This window comes from Histoplasma capsulatum (assembly GCF_000150115.1).
Source record: "Histoplasma capsulatum G186AR genomic scaffold supercont2.2, whole genome shotgun sequence".
In the NCBI taxonomy this organism is placed as follows: domain Eukaryota; kingdom Fungi; phylum Ascomycota; class Eurotiomycetes; order Onygenales; family Ajellomycetaceae; genus Histoplasma; species Histoplasma capsulatum.
Genome location: NW_025544802.1, coordinates 269,413 through 282,380, shown reverse-complemented (window position 1 = coordinate 282,380; position 12,968 = coordinate 269,413). Strand labels below are relative to the sequence as shown.

The following is a 12,968-nucleotide window of genomic DNA, read 5'->3' as shown; positions in this document are numbered from 1 at the left end:
TCCTTAAGGTAAGGTGGGGGGGACCTTACCCAACCCATCTCTGAGATATTATTCGAGTGCGTTTTATCCTTCTCACGTGGCGATTTTCCACGCATGAGCGTCCAACTCGCATTCTTCACCTTCACCCCACGGGGGATTCAATGCACAATGAATCGCAATCAGCATAACTAATAACTAACAAGCATGGATGGGAGTGTGGCCGACTCCCGCCTGGTGCGCCACCCGCCTAGGCCCCCTCGAGACTGCCGAATTGTGTCTGTTGACATGACATTGCCTGGCCGCTGTCGTTGTGTATGCAGTAGCGTCAGGTGAAACCCAAGGCGACAAGCAACTCCTAGTCTGTCCTGGGGCAGACAGATTCTGATACGGCAAACCACCCAAAAATCCGTGGCTGATAGCCTCACAGGCACCGGTATACCTGAACGGGTTCTGATTTTTGTTGAACCCCGGAGACAAGTGACTTCTTTGATTAGGGATAGATTAGGGGTTGGTTTGGGGGGCCAGGGGTGGGGGGAGAAAGAGAGAAATGCGACAACTGGTTGATGCTCACAGTGACCGTCGTGGTTGAACCATCGCCAGGATACAGCCAGGATACACATAACCCTGGCGACTTGAGCCATGCCATGGTTGACCGTCTGAGCCACGCCGAAAGTTTTTCCTGCCGAGTCTTTGAACCCCAATGCCCAAAGCATCCATTGCCCTCAAGGTTTGACGCCGCCTGCCGCAACTATCCCGTTCTGGTCAACCCCAACTCCTGGCAAAACCTCAGGGCAGCTCTCGAGACAGCCGCTTCTCGCAAACATCACTCCCTCCCTCTCTCCTATGCCCGCTCGTCTTCTCAATCATTCACCAACCGATGCCTGAAAACACTGGCAAGCCTGGTGTGACCAGGAAGAGTGCTTTCTCCTGTGAAGCATGTCGAAAACGCAAGGTATGGTGGCTGTAGTCATGCTTTGTCCCCCGTCTAGGCCCCGCCTTTTCCCTGCTTACGGTGCCACTCGACGCCGGGATCGTCGTCGTTGATTGCTTGTTTTCGAGACAAGTCGCTGTTGACACAGCTTATCCGCCCTAAACGTGGGGCAATACCTATCCGTCTTTAGGTCAAATGCAACGGAGCCAACCCCTCATGCTCGCGATGTACCGCACGTGGAGAAACCTGCGTATATAGCCTGTGAGTCGCCAATAATCGTCGTCATAATAATAATCATAGCAACCACGGGCTCCCGATAAGCCAATCATTTGGTTTATTATGGCCCTATTCTTATCACCTCGTGGAATAAGCAAAATAAAAAGAAAAAAGAAAAAAAAGAAAAGAAACCAAGAAAAAAGCAAATTTTGGCTTAATTTTTTCTTTTGTTCCCAATAATATCAGAGCCTCTGCTAATTATGTTGGTGTGTTTTCCTTTCTTGACTTTACTTCTTCTGCAGAACACCCACCTTGTCCTATACAAAGACCCTTGAAGCTCGCGTGGCTGAGCTCGAAGCAACTATCGCACAACTAAGAGGCGGCCATGGGAATGCGGATGACGCAACAGGGCCACAGAACTCAGAGCAACAACAACACCACCACCATCACCAGCAGAAAAATAATATCGAGGAGTCCCAGCGGAGAGCGTCAGGAAGCACCAGACCCCGCGATGCCGACGACAACCATATCCCGCGAGACTTAGTTAGAGCCATTGACGGATTGAAGGTTGGAGATGACGGACGCATCTCTCTCTACGGCCCGACCAGCCTGTTCCAGCTACCTAGCAGTCTGGCGCGAGAGAACACGGACGCGTTGTCTCCTGTTGCTTCAGAGCTCGATAGCCGAAAAGAACGGCTCATTAACAACGCGTGGAGGGAGAGGGCGTTTGAACAGTTGACTACCATCCCTGTAAGAGGATGCCGATTCCATTGTGTTTCTATTTCGGTTTTCTTTTCTTTTCCCTGAGGGTTTCTCTTTTCGTTTTCTTTTTCTTTTTCTTTTCGATATGGGAATTAGAAGATATACTGAGCTGACCCAGGACCCGTTCCAACACCTACTCGATTCGCATTGGTGCTGGGTACATCCGCTTTTCAACTTCGTTTATCGGCCGGCATTTACTCGTAAGTCGATTCCCTCGGAAATATTCCACCCGTGGTTTTTTTTTTTTTTTTTTTTTTTTTCCTTTTGTTTCCGGCCCATCCACGTATTAAGGATACCTTTTTTGCTCATTGGCTGTTCTACAGGCGACATGAAATTGAACGGCCCGTATTTCTCTGAGATTTTGTTGAATGCCATCGTATCTCATTCAATGAGATGGTGCAAGAACGAGCCGAAAATAGCCAACCAGATCAAAGAACTCGACTGTGGAAACAAGTTTCTCGATAAGGTCTGTTTCGGTTTGTTCAACTCTCTGAAGGCCGGTAACGGCCAAATACCCATTGTGCAGTCACTGCTCCTTTTAAGCGCGGAAGAATGCGGCCGCGGAAACAGGACCCAGGCTTGGCTATACAGCGGCATGGCATTCAGGTTGGTTGAGGACCTAGGCATCACGATTGATAGCAGAAAATATTCGAGCGTACGGTTCTCCGATGAGGATATCGAGATTCGCAATCGCCTGTTCTGGACTTGTTACTTTTGGGATAAATTGGTTTCTCTTTACTTTGGCAGGTCTCCTATCATTCAAGATACTCCTGTCAGCCCCCCGCGGATATTGTGTCAGTAAACCCTCCTGGTTTTCATATGAGGATTTTCTCTCTCTTTTTTATTTATTTATTTTTTTTTCAAGCAACTGATGATACAAATATTGACAGTGGATGACACGGCTGAAATTGAGATTTGGACGCCTCATGGTGTCGTTTTCCCCGAAGGCACACACTACCCACCAACACAGTCCCATGCAACCTCATGCTTTATGAAGATGTGCTCCTTAACGGAAATCCTCAACCAGATTATAATCCACATATACGACCCGGTCCGAAAAAGCACAGAAGCTGAATTCCAGACCTGCCTCGTTCAACAAAGTAGCAGTCTCGAAAGGTGGTGGGATGAGCTTCCCGTTTTTCTAAAACTCATCATCGACAACCTCCCGCCCTACTCTCCGCCAAGCCATATTGTTACTCTGAAGTATGTATTTTTTTATCGTGTTTTCAATCCATTCAAAAAAACAAAACAAAACAAAACAAAACAAAAGGGCACCAGAGAATCCCCGTAACTCATACTTTGTTCTAGCTGCATCTATCACACGACGAATATTCTCCTCCACAGGCCAGCCCTGTGTTCCAGGCCATTTAGGGGCGCTGCCGAAGAAACTCACAATGGGAAACCGCTGGTCCAATGCGTATCGTCCGCTACATCCATACTCGCCCTCTACGACCTCTTCCGACGCACGTTCGGAGACGGACATGTCCTCTTATCCATGGCCTACAGCATCTACACCGCCGCGTCAATATTCCTGCTCGAAATCCAGGCGTTGAGATACGCCTCCCCGCAGACACTGGATAAATTGAGATTCTGCGTGGCTGCCTTAAATCGCGTTACAATGACTAATCCTGGTGAGTACATCCCCGTACGATGTAGGAGAAACCTAAAATTCTGGAACTCGGGTCTCTGAAATCATACTAAACAAACCGCCCCCTCCACCACCCCTAAGTGATAAAAACCGCCCTCAACCTCATTGAACAAGAACTCGCAAAACTCGGCATCGATATCCGCGACTCTTCGAACCGTGACACCCAACATATCTCGCTTGCCCGCAAAGCACCAGACGTCTCCAGACCCCACAGCGACCAGCTCACCGCGTCGTCCTCATCCCCATCCACAATACAGACAACTCAGTCCCCGCTTCTTTACACTGTCCCACCACATGGCGCGTTCAGCTTCACGCCTCCCCCGCTAGCGAAACAGCGTGAGGATGACAGCAACGCCATGTTGACGGACCCGGATCCGTCGTTGGCGATACCCGATTCGCTGAAGCAGGAAGGGATGTACGAGATTGCGCCGGAGCTGTTCGAGGCCTTTTCGTATGTGGAGCCGTTGTCGACTACTATGGGTGGGAAGTTCGAGACGGGATGGGGAGAGGGAGAGGCGATGTGATTTATATTTTCACTTTTTCTTAGCTTTTTTTTTTTTTCGTTTTTTTGTTTGGGTTATTCTTTCTTTTTTTTCTGTGGGGTTTTTTTTTTCTCCTCCTCTCCAGATGTTTTTTGTTTTGAAAAGTTTGCGTTGTTAGGAGTTGGAGGTTAAGGTTGTGTTCTGCACATTCGTTGGTGGCACGTAAAGTAAATGTTATATGATGGAAATTCGCTACGCAATTGATTCACCTCAGTATGTATATTTATTAGTCCTTCAATAAAGCAACTATTGGACTGTGCCATTTATTTGTTCACTCCAATTTCGCTTGATTGCTCTAGATAATGTGAAGCGTTTGCCACGGGCTCAAAGAATCGTTCGTATACATTTACAATTATGTATATCTCCATAAAGAGAACTCCATACAGTTAAGCTGTTGAGATATTTTATGGAACTATATCACCTCTCAACTGATAACCAGAACTGCTCATTTGGCAGCTGTTCTTTTCTTTCGGCAATCCCTGGAGGGACCTCCTCCATGGGGCCCACTGCTGCTGGGATACTCGTTGTATAACAACCTACGCCATGACCACTAGATTTTGTTACTAATAGCATGGAGTAGTTAAACCGGTTCACATGGGACATCCTAAAACACCGGGACCATCTCCGTCGCACTCTTGAGAGCTTTTCCCAGCCGAGTCGCACAAAAGCCTCGGGTTTGCAGCCCTTTGTTCGAGAACCAACCGCCTTGACAACTATACAGCCTTTATGGCATGCCGCTCCTCTCCTCCCCCCACTTCGAATTCAACCCAGAGCCCCGAGAATCATGGGCAGCAATCTTCGCCAGAGTAACAATCTCAAACACAGATCAACGAAAGGAGGCTCGGAGGCTCCTCTGCCCCAAAGACTCCCCGCAAACTCCTGGGACAGCCACATACATGTCGTAGAAGAACCCTCGCGCTACCCTCTCTCCACCACCGCCGACTACCAGCCCAGCAAGTCGCACACCCTCTCCGATGCTCTTGCTTTCACGAGAACCACAGGCATCCACAACGTCGTCCTCATCCAGCCTTCCATCTACGGCTACGACAATTCCTGTCTACTCGACAGCCTCCGGCAATTGGGGCCCAGGCGTGCTCGCGGCGTTGTATGCTTCGACGCCGCCACCATCGATGAAGAGACCGGCCAGCACGGTGGTGACAGCGTTCTGTCAACCTGGCACCAGCTCGGCGTCAGAGGGGTGAGGCTGAATCTTGTCTCCGTTCCGCAAGAGCTGGACGCAGGCGAACTGGCGCGCATGCTCCACGAGTATGCGGATCTCATCCGCGACTACGGCTGGGTGCTGGAGCTCTACATACGCATGGAGACCATGCCAGACCTCGCGACCATCGTGCCCTCCCTGGGCGTCAAGGTGTGTCTGGACCACATTGCAAACCCGAAACTACCCCCGCGCTCCTCGTCGCCGTCGTCGCCGTCGTCGTCGCCATTGAACCCGTACGACCTGGTTGGCTTTCCCGCCCTCATCTCCCTGCTGGAGAAGGGCAGCACGTACGTCAAGATATCCGGGCCGTACCGGCTCAGCGCTGACCCGCAATTCCACGACGTGGGCGCGATGGTGCGCGAGCTGATGCGCGCTGGTCGGGAGCGGTTAGTCTTTGCGACGGATTGGCCGCATACCCGCTTTGAGGGCGTCGATATCGCCCCGTTTACTGAGGCCTGTCTGGGGTGGTGTGCGGAGGCGGACCCGGACATGGCGGAGAGGCTCTTTCGGCGTAATGCGGAAGAATTGTGGGATGTTACTGCGCTGTGAGATAAGGCTCGCGGTGGGAAATGGAACCGCTGATGAAGATCAAGCGGAGATTGGTGGAGAGGCGAAGTTCGAGGATCCAGAGAGGGAAGAACTAGATACCCTTAAATACTCCTTTTTACAGATCTATACAGAGTATGTGTTCTGGAGATGCTTTAACCGCCCGCGCCGACCGCTATGAACTACGATGATGGCCTCTTCGTTTTTCACGAACTGCTCCCCGTTGCACACTGCTTTCTACATCTGTCACAAAACTAATGACAATGATTTGGCTTGGTCTCCCCCCACACACTTCACCGACTTCCTTGCAGTTCACAAGCAAAAAGGGCTATTACAGGGAGAAAAGTTCTGAGAATTCCTAGACCGAAAGAAAGAATAAAACGTATAAAATATAAAAAAAAAAATTAGAATAAAATTTTCAAATTAAAAAAAGTTGGGGAACTAACGAAAAAGAACCCAATTTTATGATAGGTTTCTTGCTGTTCGGTGTCTCCCAACTGCATACTCATCGAATATTCCTCATCTTTTCCATATTGCTTTTTTCATGCGGTATGCGGAATGGAGAGTATCTAAGCGCCCTGGCTATCTTCCGGTAAAACCGTATCGTGCATTTCTCCGCGTAATGGATTTACAGATATGCACACTGAAGATTAGGCGCATGATACTTGCTATTATTATTCTCGCGTCGTTTAACCGTTTCTCAGCATTTATCTCGAGATACGTCATTTCATTTCAGTTTTATTTCTGATGTAAATAAAAACAGTTCGTTAACTTGGCCGCTCCCGCAATTTGCATTATAATAGATAGCTATCCGATAATCTACACAACGACAGAAGTTTTTCTTCCGCTTGATTGCCGCCAGGTCCATCTCGTCATCACTACTACCCTTTTCCAATAAAATATCACATATCGCACACCATATTGCGAGTCGCAAACTCATATCACCACCAATTCAGACATCATCCATTTGCTTCCTTCGTTGTAGGCAATACATATCACAACCCTTCCTTGCTCCCTTTGCTTCTGAATCCATCTCTTCAGCCCTCCAATTCCGAATTACTCCCAGAAACGCGAACCATATCCAACAGCCTTGCTATCGCAGTAATAACGCGCCCTCGGATTCGGGTGTGACTTGGGATCCTTCGGTGATTCCGGCTTCTAGTTCGGGGTGGAAAAAAATAATGACGCATATTGCTGTTAGAAATGTGACACGGACGGCCAATATGAAGAAAAAGTGGTGGGAAAGTTAAAAATAAAATAAAATTAATACACATATCCGGGTAAGAACGGAAGCATGTTTCTATTGTTGATATTATAGATAAAAGGGGTGAGGAAACTACGCCTACCATTGGCTTGCAGCATTGAACAGGAACCCCGTCGGTACAGTTGTCATTTCTAGGTGCATTAACGCCTATATATATTGAATTGTTTCCGGGAAGATATTCTGTCAGCCAAGACTTAATTCTCGCCTCAGAGCGCGAACAAAAAGGAAAGGGGGAGGAGAGAAGCATTCCCCCATGGTTGCCATACAACCAGCAAACCGCATCATGACACCAGACGCGATAACAATAAAGGGGAGGGGGGTCCATATAACTCTCCATACGGGAAGACACAGAGAACGTCGGACAAGGATGGAAAAAATGCATACACTCAATCCCAATAACGGCCATCGGATCCTCATCAACATTCGAATATTTACCACAACAGAAGGGCTCACGTTCACTGGGACAGGTCCAGACTCCGCTCACATTGCTTATCAGCGCTGCCGTCGCCACGGCTGTTATGATGGCACCGGTGATGCTGCTGGTACTGTCTGTGCGCATGGTGGATGTGACGTCGCTTCTGCTCCTGGCTAGCTGCTGTGTTGGGGTAGAGAGATATGGGGCACAGTGTTGATGTTGGTTCTGAGGGCTATGGTGGGCGATAGAACGTTTTGATGTCAACAGACGTAGAGGAGAAGATGAGTGAGAAGAATCGGACTACTCGATGTCCATGTTGGGCCCGAGGTGGACTCGCCATCCATTGATATAGCGTCACATGTCTGCATCGTACGCGATGTGGTTTTGAGGCAGGTGGGAGGACGGCGGAGATAACCCGTGATATGGATCTCTGCCCAGTGCATGCAGGTTAAGGGGCCACATGAGGCATCTGCAGGCATTGCAGGTCGAACAAGCCAGAATTCAGCTGGTTGATCTTCAGAAATGTACTGGAAAACGGGGTATTGTATACAGCGACATCAGAAAAATCCTGTTTATTTTCAATGGGTGGGTTAATATATCACAGATGACAGGCTTGCTTGATCAAATCCGTTGCATCTCATGATCCGAAATGCACATGCAGGCCTATGACTAAACCCCATCCTGTGAATCCACACACTAGATATGAGAAATAATTTCAATCTGCCATCAATTTACGGAGCATGTAAGTTGCCAGAAAAAAATCAAAGAAACCAGATGATTGACGTGATATAATCATGACCAACTATTGGTAGTGAAATCTTAAGAGAGATATGAATAAAAATGATAAAAATAAAAATGTTGTGGTTGGGAGGGCCCTTGGGGACATATCATGTACATACTGTGTGTGTATGCACAGTACAAGAATCACCAGGAGTAGATGAAGTAAGATAATGTCATGTGGATTTAACATCCGTTCCTTCTGTCTTCAAGCTGTCTTCAATCGCCTTACGCGGGTTCGCAGGTCCTCAGTGTTGAGTTACTTCTCAGGCTATTTCCTGTACCTTTTTTGAAACAGAGATGTCATTTATGGCTTCCATAGCATCTATTCCGTGAGCGCCCCCAGTCCCTCTTCACCACGAAATTGCTCCCCAGCATACCTTCGAATCGACGCAGCGAGAGTGCGTTCCAGTTCGGTATTTTCATCTCCGTCTTCATCCTAGTCCCATTGGGGGCGGCTGTAGATTTGGGGATATGACAAAACCAGAAGATCTTGTTTTTGTTGCAATATGTTGATAGCATCAGCTGCCGAAGAACCGGACTCCCTCCACATTCTTGAGTTCCCTAGCGTGTCCCTTCTGGGCCTAGCACCTCCGAATCTAGTATAGCGCCATAGAACGTCACTTTCTGCAACTATATAAGAGGCCTCATGTTCCCCCATCATGCACGCACTCTTCTTCATCCTTTTCACTCTCCTCCTCTCCGTCACATCATCCCCCGGCCCGCCTCGGAGATCGGCCGCCCCTTGCGCTCCCCGCCCTGGTTTCATACCAGCTGCGCCTCGTTTCTCTCTCTACTCCGCGAGCACGGAGAGCCATCGCTGTGTCAAATGACCGCGCGCGGAATAGAACAGCCGTCTTTCTGCTTCCTCTTGTTTATCTTGCTTTTCTGCTCTTCTCTGTGCTTTTGCATTCCACTGGATTTCTTTAGCAGCCCGTGCTCTCTTCTCCTGAACTTTTTTCAGATCTCTTATTTTCTCTGTCTACAGCTGAGTCCCGCTGCTCTGGATTTTTTTGCATTCATATGGGCATTGCTGCATGTGCGCCAGTGTGCCGTGCCCACGGTGCCTCGGACCAATGGCAAAAATGCCTCGCTACATCGAGCGCCGCTAGCGAGACCCATGCCTGCAGCTGACGTCGCACACCTGACTTCCGCAGGCTTCTCGCCCTCCGGATTGCTGCAGGAAACAGAGGCGATGCACTGGAACTTCCGGATTTGGCATTTGGTATGGGGCAGGCAGCATCATTGGTCATATAAGGCGCAATTGGTGGCTGCAACCCTGCTAATGGCGTGCTCCTGATTACACTTCAAGCAAGTGGTTGTGCCATGGCATTGGCTCTGACGGCGAACACGAGCAGAGTTCTTGTCGCGCCAGTTATCCCAGCTCAGGGACCTGGGAGCCTGGAGAGGAAGGGCGGTACGCAGTTTTACGTGAGTGGTGGAGCGGACGCTACGGGCACTTGGGCCGCACAGCCTCGATGGCCCTGGATAGAGCGCATTTTTCTCGCGCGTCCATGTCTCCATGATTTTCCATCTACCACTTTTTCATTGGAGCAAACAGGCCACGAACCTCAGTTTCTGTGGGCTGTGGGACAAATCATAGGTCTACGACAAGCCTACTACATCACTCGGGAACATAGCGGAATAATCCTTGCAAGAGAAATTTTGAGCATTCTTGTGGACCACAGATGCTACACTACTAACATCCTCATATAAAACACAACTCTTGCTCCCCAAGGTCTGTTGCAAGAAGACTCCCAAGAGCTACCCTGACATTACCTCCCATTGTACCCCCCAGCATCTCCCAGTCCCCTTCCACCCTTTGCAATATCCGAAAACGTTCGCTAGTAGCCATGCTCGTGGACTTGGATAGCAACCTTTTCATCCAGACCCCAAGCGCCTTCGCCTCTCCACTGCCATCCAAACCCCCTCCACCCAGCAGAGCTCTCAATCCCCCATTCTTCATCACTCCATGCTTGCCTCAAAAAGACCGCCACCGTGTATGTCAGTTCCACTGCCCCCAGATACGTGCTCAATACCACAGCCTGTCCCCAACCCAGGCCATGGTCTTCCTCTAATTGCACCTGCCCGGGTGCTTCAGCACCCGTTGCCACCGCGTCCTATTTGCCCGGCACCTTCCACGACGGCGGAGCGCAGCACATCACCGGCCACCAAAGCTCCGCCGAACGACTTTGATGCTGCGCTCAGGGTCTTTGAGCTTTTGGAAACTACAGACCAGATGCGAACCGGTTCTCTAAATGTTCCTAGTTTGCCCGAGTCTAGGGAGGTTACACCCCAAAGGTTAGCGGGAGATGATCGTCCTATACCCCCAGGTAAAACCCTCTCGCTCAGACTCTTATTTGTTTTTGTCCTTGCCGCTTTGGCTTTCTAATTTGGCCTTTTGTGATTATGTTAATTGGGGCTCGATTGATACTTAATACTGACCACCATCGATTTTACAGGTCCGCACTTCGTGCCAAATCACGACCCGCTGACTGAGCGGGAAAGCCAGCGTGAGGTTTCACAGCTCTGCAAGACACAGGTCAATAAATCATTGCCTGGTGTTTCCAGCGCGTTAGATGTGGACAATTGTTCCTTGCCAGGCTTACCAGACCGGATTCGAAGCGGGGCGGTCAAGTTAACCAACGGTGAATGCCTGCCGGGAGGCAGGGTAGGCAGTCCTGTACCGTCCACAAGGGCTGTTGAGTGTCCAACCACGGCGCCTCATGTCGAGACCGGACAGAATCATGGGGCCGGAGAACCTCCCGCTGACTATCTTGAACCTGGCAACAGTGTCAGGCGGCAGGTCGCCGTCGAAGTTGTTATCCCACCATACAACGGCATCCTCGGTACCGCACTGCACCAAAACGCAAGCAGTGATCTTGAAGTTAGCTCCATGACCGAACACGAACTCCACGACCCTGAGCTGGCGCCGTCAGAAGAAGGTAGCGACAACAATTACCGGCCAACTGGCAGAACTGACGATCCCCCCACACGGCCCTTGAAGCGCCGTAAGCTGGCGAAGCAGCTGTCCCCACCCCACCTCCCTCCTCCACCTGCTCTGGCCGTGGATGGTGAGTCATCTGTCTATCGCCCTCACTCTGGCTCAACAAGGCATAATGGACTTGATGCTAGGCCTCCACAAGCTTGTTCTGGTATGCTTGGGCGTGGTGGGCGCCAGCAAGATGGGGGCAGGGCTTCCCGAAGGCGGTCTTCACACAAAATACAAACATCTCCATCCCTTCACAGTGAGAGTCGTTCGATCTCACGCGCAAGCTCAGAGGGCAGCGATGTCTCGCCTCCCCCGGCATTAGTGCTCTCGTCAAAGCAAGCAATGGAGTTGTCAGCAGCTGTTGCGACCAAGCTCTTTCAGCTCCTCACCAACCCCACCCCATCAGCAATGGTCTCCTCTCCAGTGCACCCGGCCTCTCAGGAGGATGGCCGCAACCCAAGGTATGGTGAAAGGGCTGGTAGTGGGCCGCGCCGTACTAAGTGGACGCAGGGTGAGGAGGACATCCTCAGGACGATGAAGCGCAAGCGCTGCTCTTGGCTAGAGATTGAGGAGCGGCTTCCATGGAGGACTCCCGCCTCCCTCCGGCAGCGGTACTCTGTCCTCAAAAATTCCTAGTGGTAGCACCAGGGTTAGAACAATTTACGTGGTGGTTGGTCTCCTTGGTCTCTCACGCTCAACTTGACGACGCTACTCCTTTGGCAAGATGAACTGCTTTCAGATTAATCACCCGGGTGCGTTTCCTGCTTCCCTGCTTCCCAGCTTCGTCCTGCTTCCTAGCTTTGCGTTATTGAGTACGAACCCTCCAACATTCGCCCAAAGGCTCCAAAAGTGAGTGCGAATACGAATTCCGGCACCACCCACGCGGAACAAAACAGCTCGCGGCCCCATCCCTTGTGCAAACCGCGAAACCAGCGAAACCACCAAGTACGGAATCGCCATTCCCACCATTTCAGAGCCAGCCTGCAGGTGGAGAGAAGAAAGACAGTATAACAGCAATGATGAACGTCCGCTTTGTGGTTTCTTCTCCTACGATGACGATCTTGGCCTGCCGGACACTGAGGCGTGCCGTCACCCGAAGAATCCCAGCTGGAGCCGTGAGAATAGGCTTAGCCACTCAGGTGGTGATGCCGCTTGCAGGGATGGGCCCCGTACACGCAGAGCCGGGAGACACTCAAGGTAACCTCTTCGACCTCTATAAACCAGACAACCACAATGCGGCCCTCTACTCGACACAAGCGTAAGCACGACCACCTATTTCAACAAGAGGGTAGCGAGTTTGAATCCATCGAGATGATCGACCTGAGCGGTGCAATGGATGACACTCCCCAAAAACCGAGCTGAAAGCGGCCCAAGATCATTACGCCAATGTCTCCTACCGAACGTCATTGCACATCAAGGGGTGGCAGTCGACTGGATGGGAGCGCCCGGTTTTGGGAATACAAGGGCCTCATCGGCTATGAGGTGGGAAGCCGTGCGTTCGCGTTGCATGGCACTCCACCTTAGAGCCCGCCGACGGGTTTCCTCGCGACCAGGTGGATGAGGCGAAACGCCTGCAGTGAAAGGGTGGAGGAAAAGCAAATAAAGCGGGCAGGCCAACGAAGGCGCGAGCACAGCAGTAGGCAATGTATCTATTAAAGCTAATATAATCTTGCTTGT

At 50.5% G+C, this 12,968-nt stretch overlaps 4 protein-coding genes across 4 annotated transcripts; all 4 read left to right on the top strand.

Annotated features, from left to right (window-relative positions):
* Positions 1–856: 856 nt before the first annotated feature.
* Positions 857–4,343, top strand: HCBG_01307 (uncharacterized protein; the record flags this gene model as incomplete). The annotated part of the gene is made up of 8 exons (XM_045428357.1): positions 857–931; positions 1,101–1,171; positions 1,429–1,876; positions 2,007–2,088; positions 2,212–2,682; positions 2,779–3,091; positions 3,197–3,519; positions 3,618–4,343. The coding sequence occupies 8 exons, from the start codon at positions 857–859 to the stop codon at positions 4,058–4,060; spliced, it is 2,226 nt and encodes a 741-aa protein (XP_045290143.1).
* A 445-nt stretch (positions 4,344–4,788) lies between these two features.
* On the top strand, positions 4,789–6,267 carry HCBG_01306 (amidohydrolase; the record flags this gene model as incomplete). The annotated part of the gene is made up of 1 exon (XM_045428356.1): positions 4,789–6,267. The coding sequence occupies one exon, from the start codon at positions 4,863–4,865 to the stop codon at positions 5,844–5,846; it is 984 nt and encodes a 327-aa protein (XP_045290142.1).
* Positions 6,268–7,360: 1,093 nt separating this feature from the next.
* HCBG_01305 (uncharacterized protein) lies at positions 7,361–7,699 on the top strand (the record flags this gene model as incomplete). The annotated part of the gene is made up of 1 exon (XM_045428355.1): positions 7,361–7,699. One exon carries the CDS (start codon positions 7,361–7,363, stop codon positions 7,697–7,699), a length of 339 nt encoding a protein of 112 aa, XP_045290141.1.
* A 2,453-nt stretch (positions 7,700–10,152) lies between these two features.
* Positions 10,153–11,927, top strand: HCBG_01304 (uncharacterized protein; the record flags this gene model as incomplete). Its single annotated transcript, XM_045428354.1, has 3 exons — positions 10,153–10,299; positions 10,401–10,632; positions 10,762–11,927. 3 exons carry the CDS (start codon positions 10,153–10,155, stop codon positions 11,925–11,927), a joined length of 1,545 nt encoding a protein of 514 aa, XP_045290140.1.
* Positions 11,928–12,968: the final 1,041 nt, after the last annotated feature.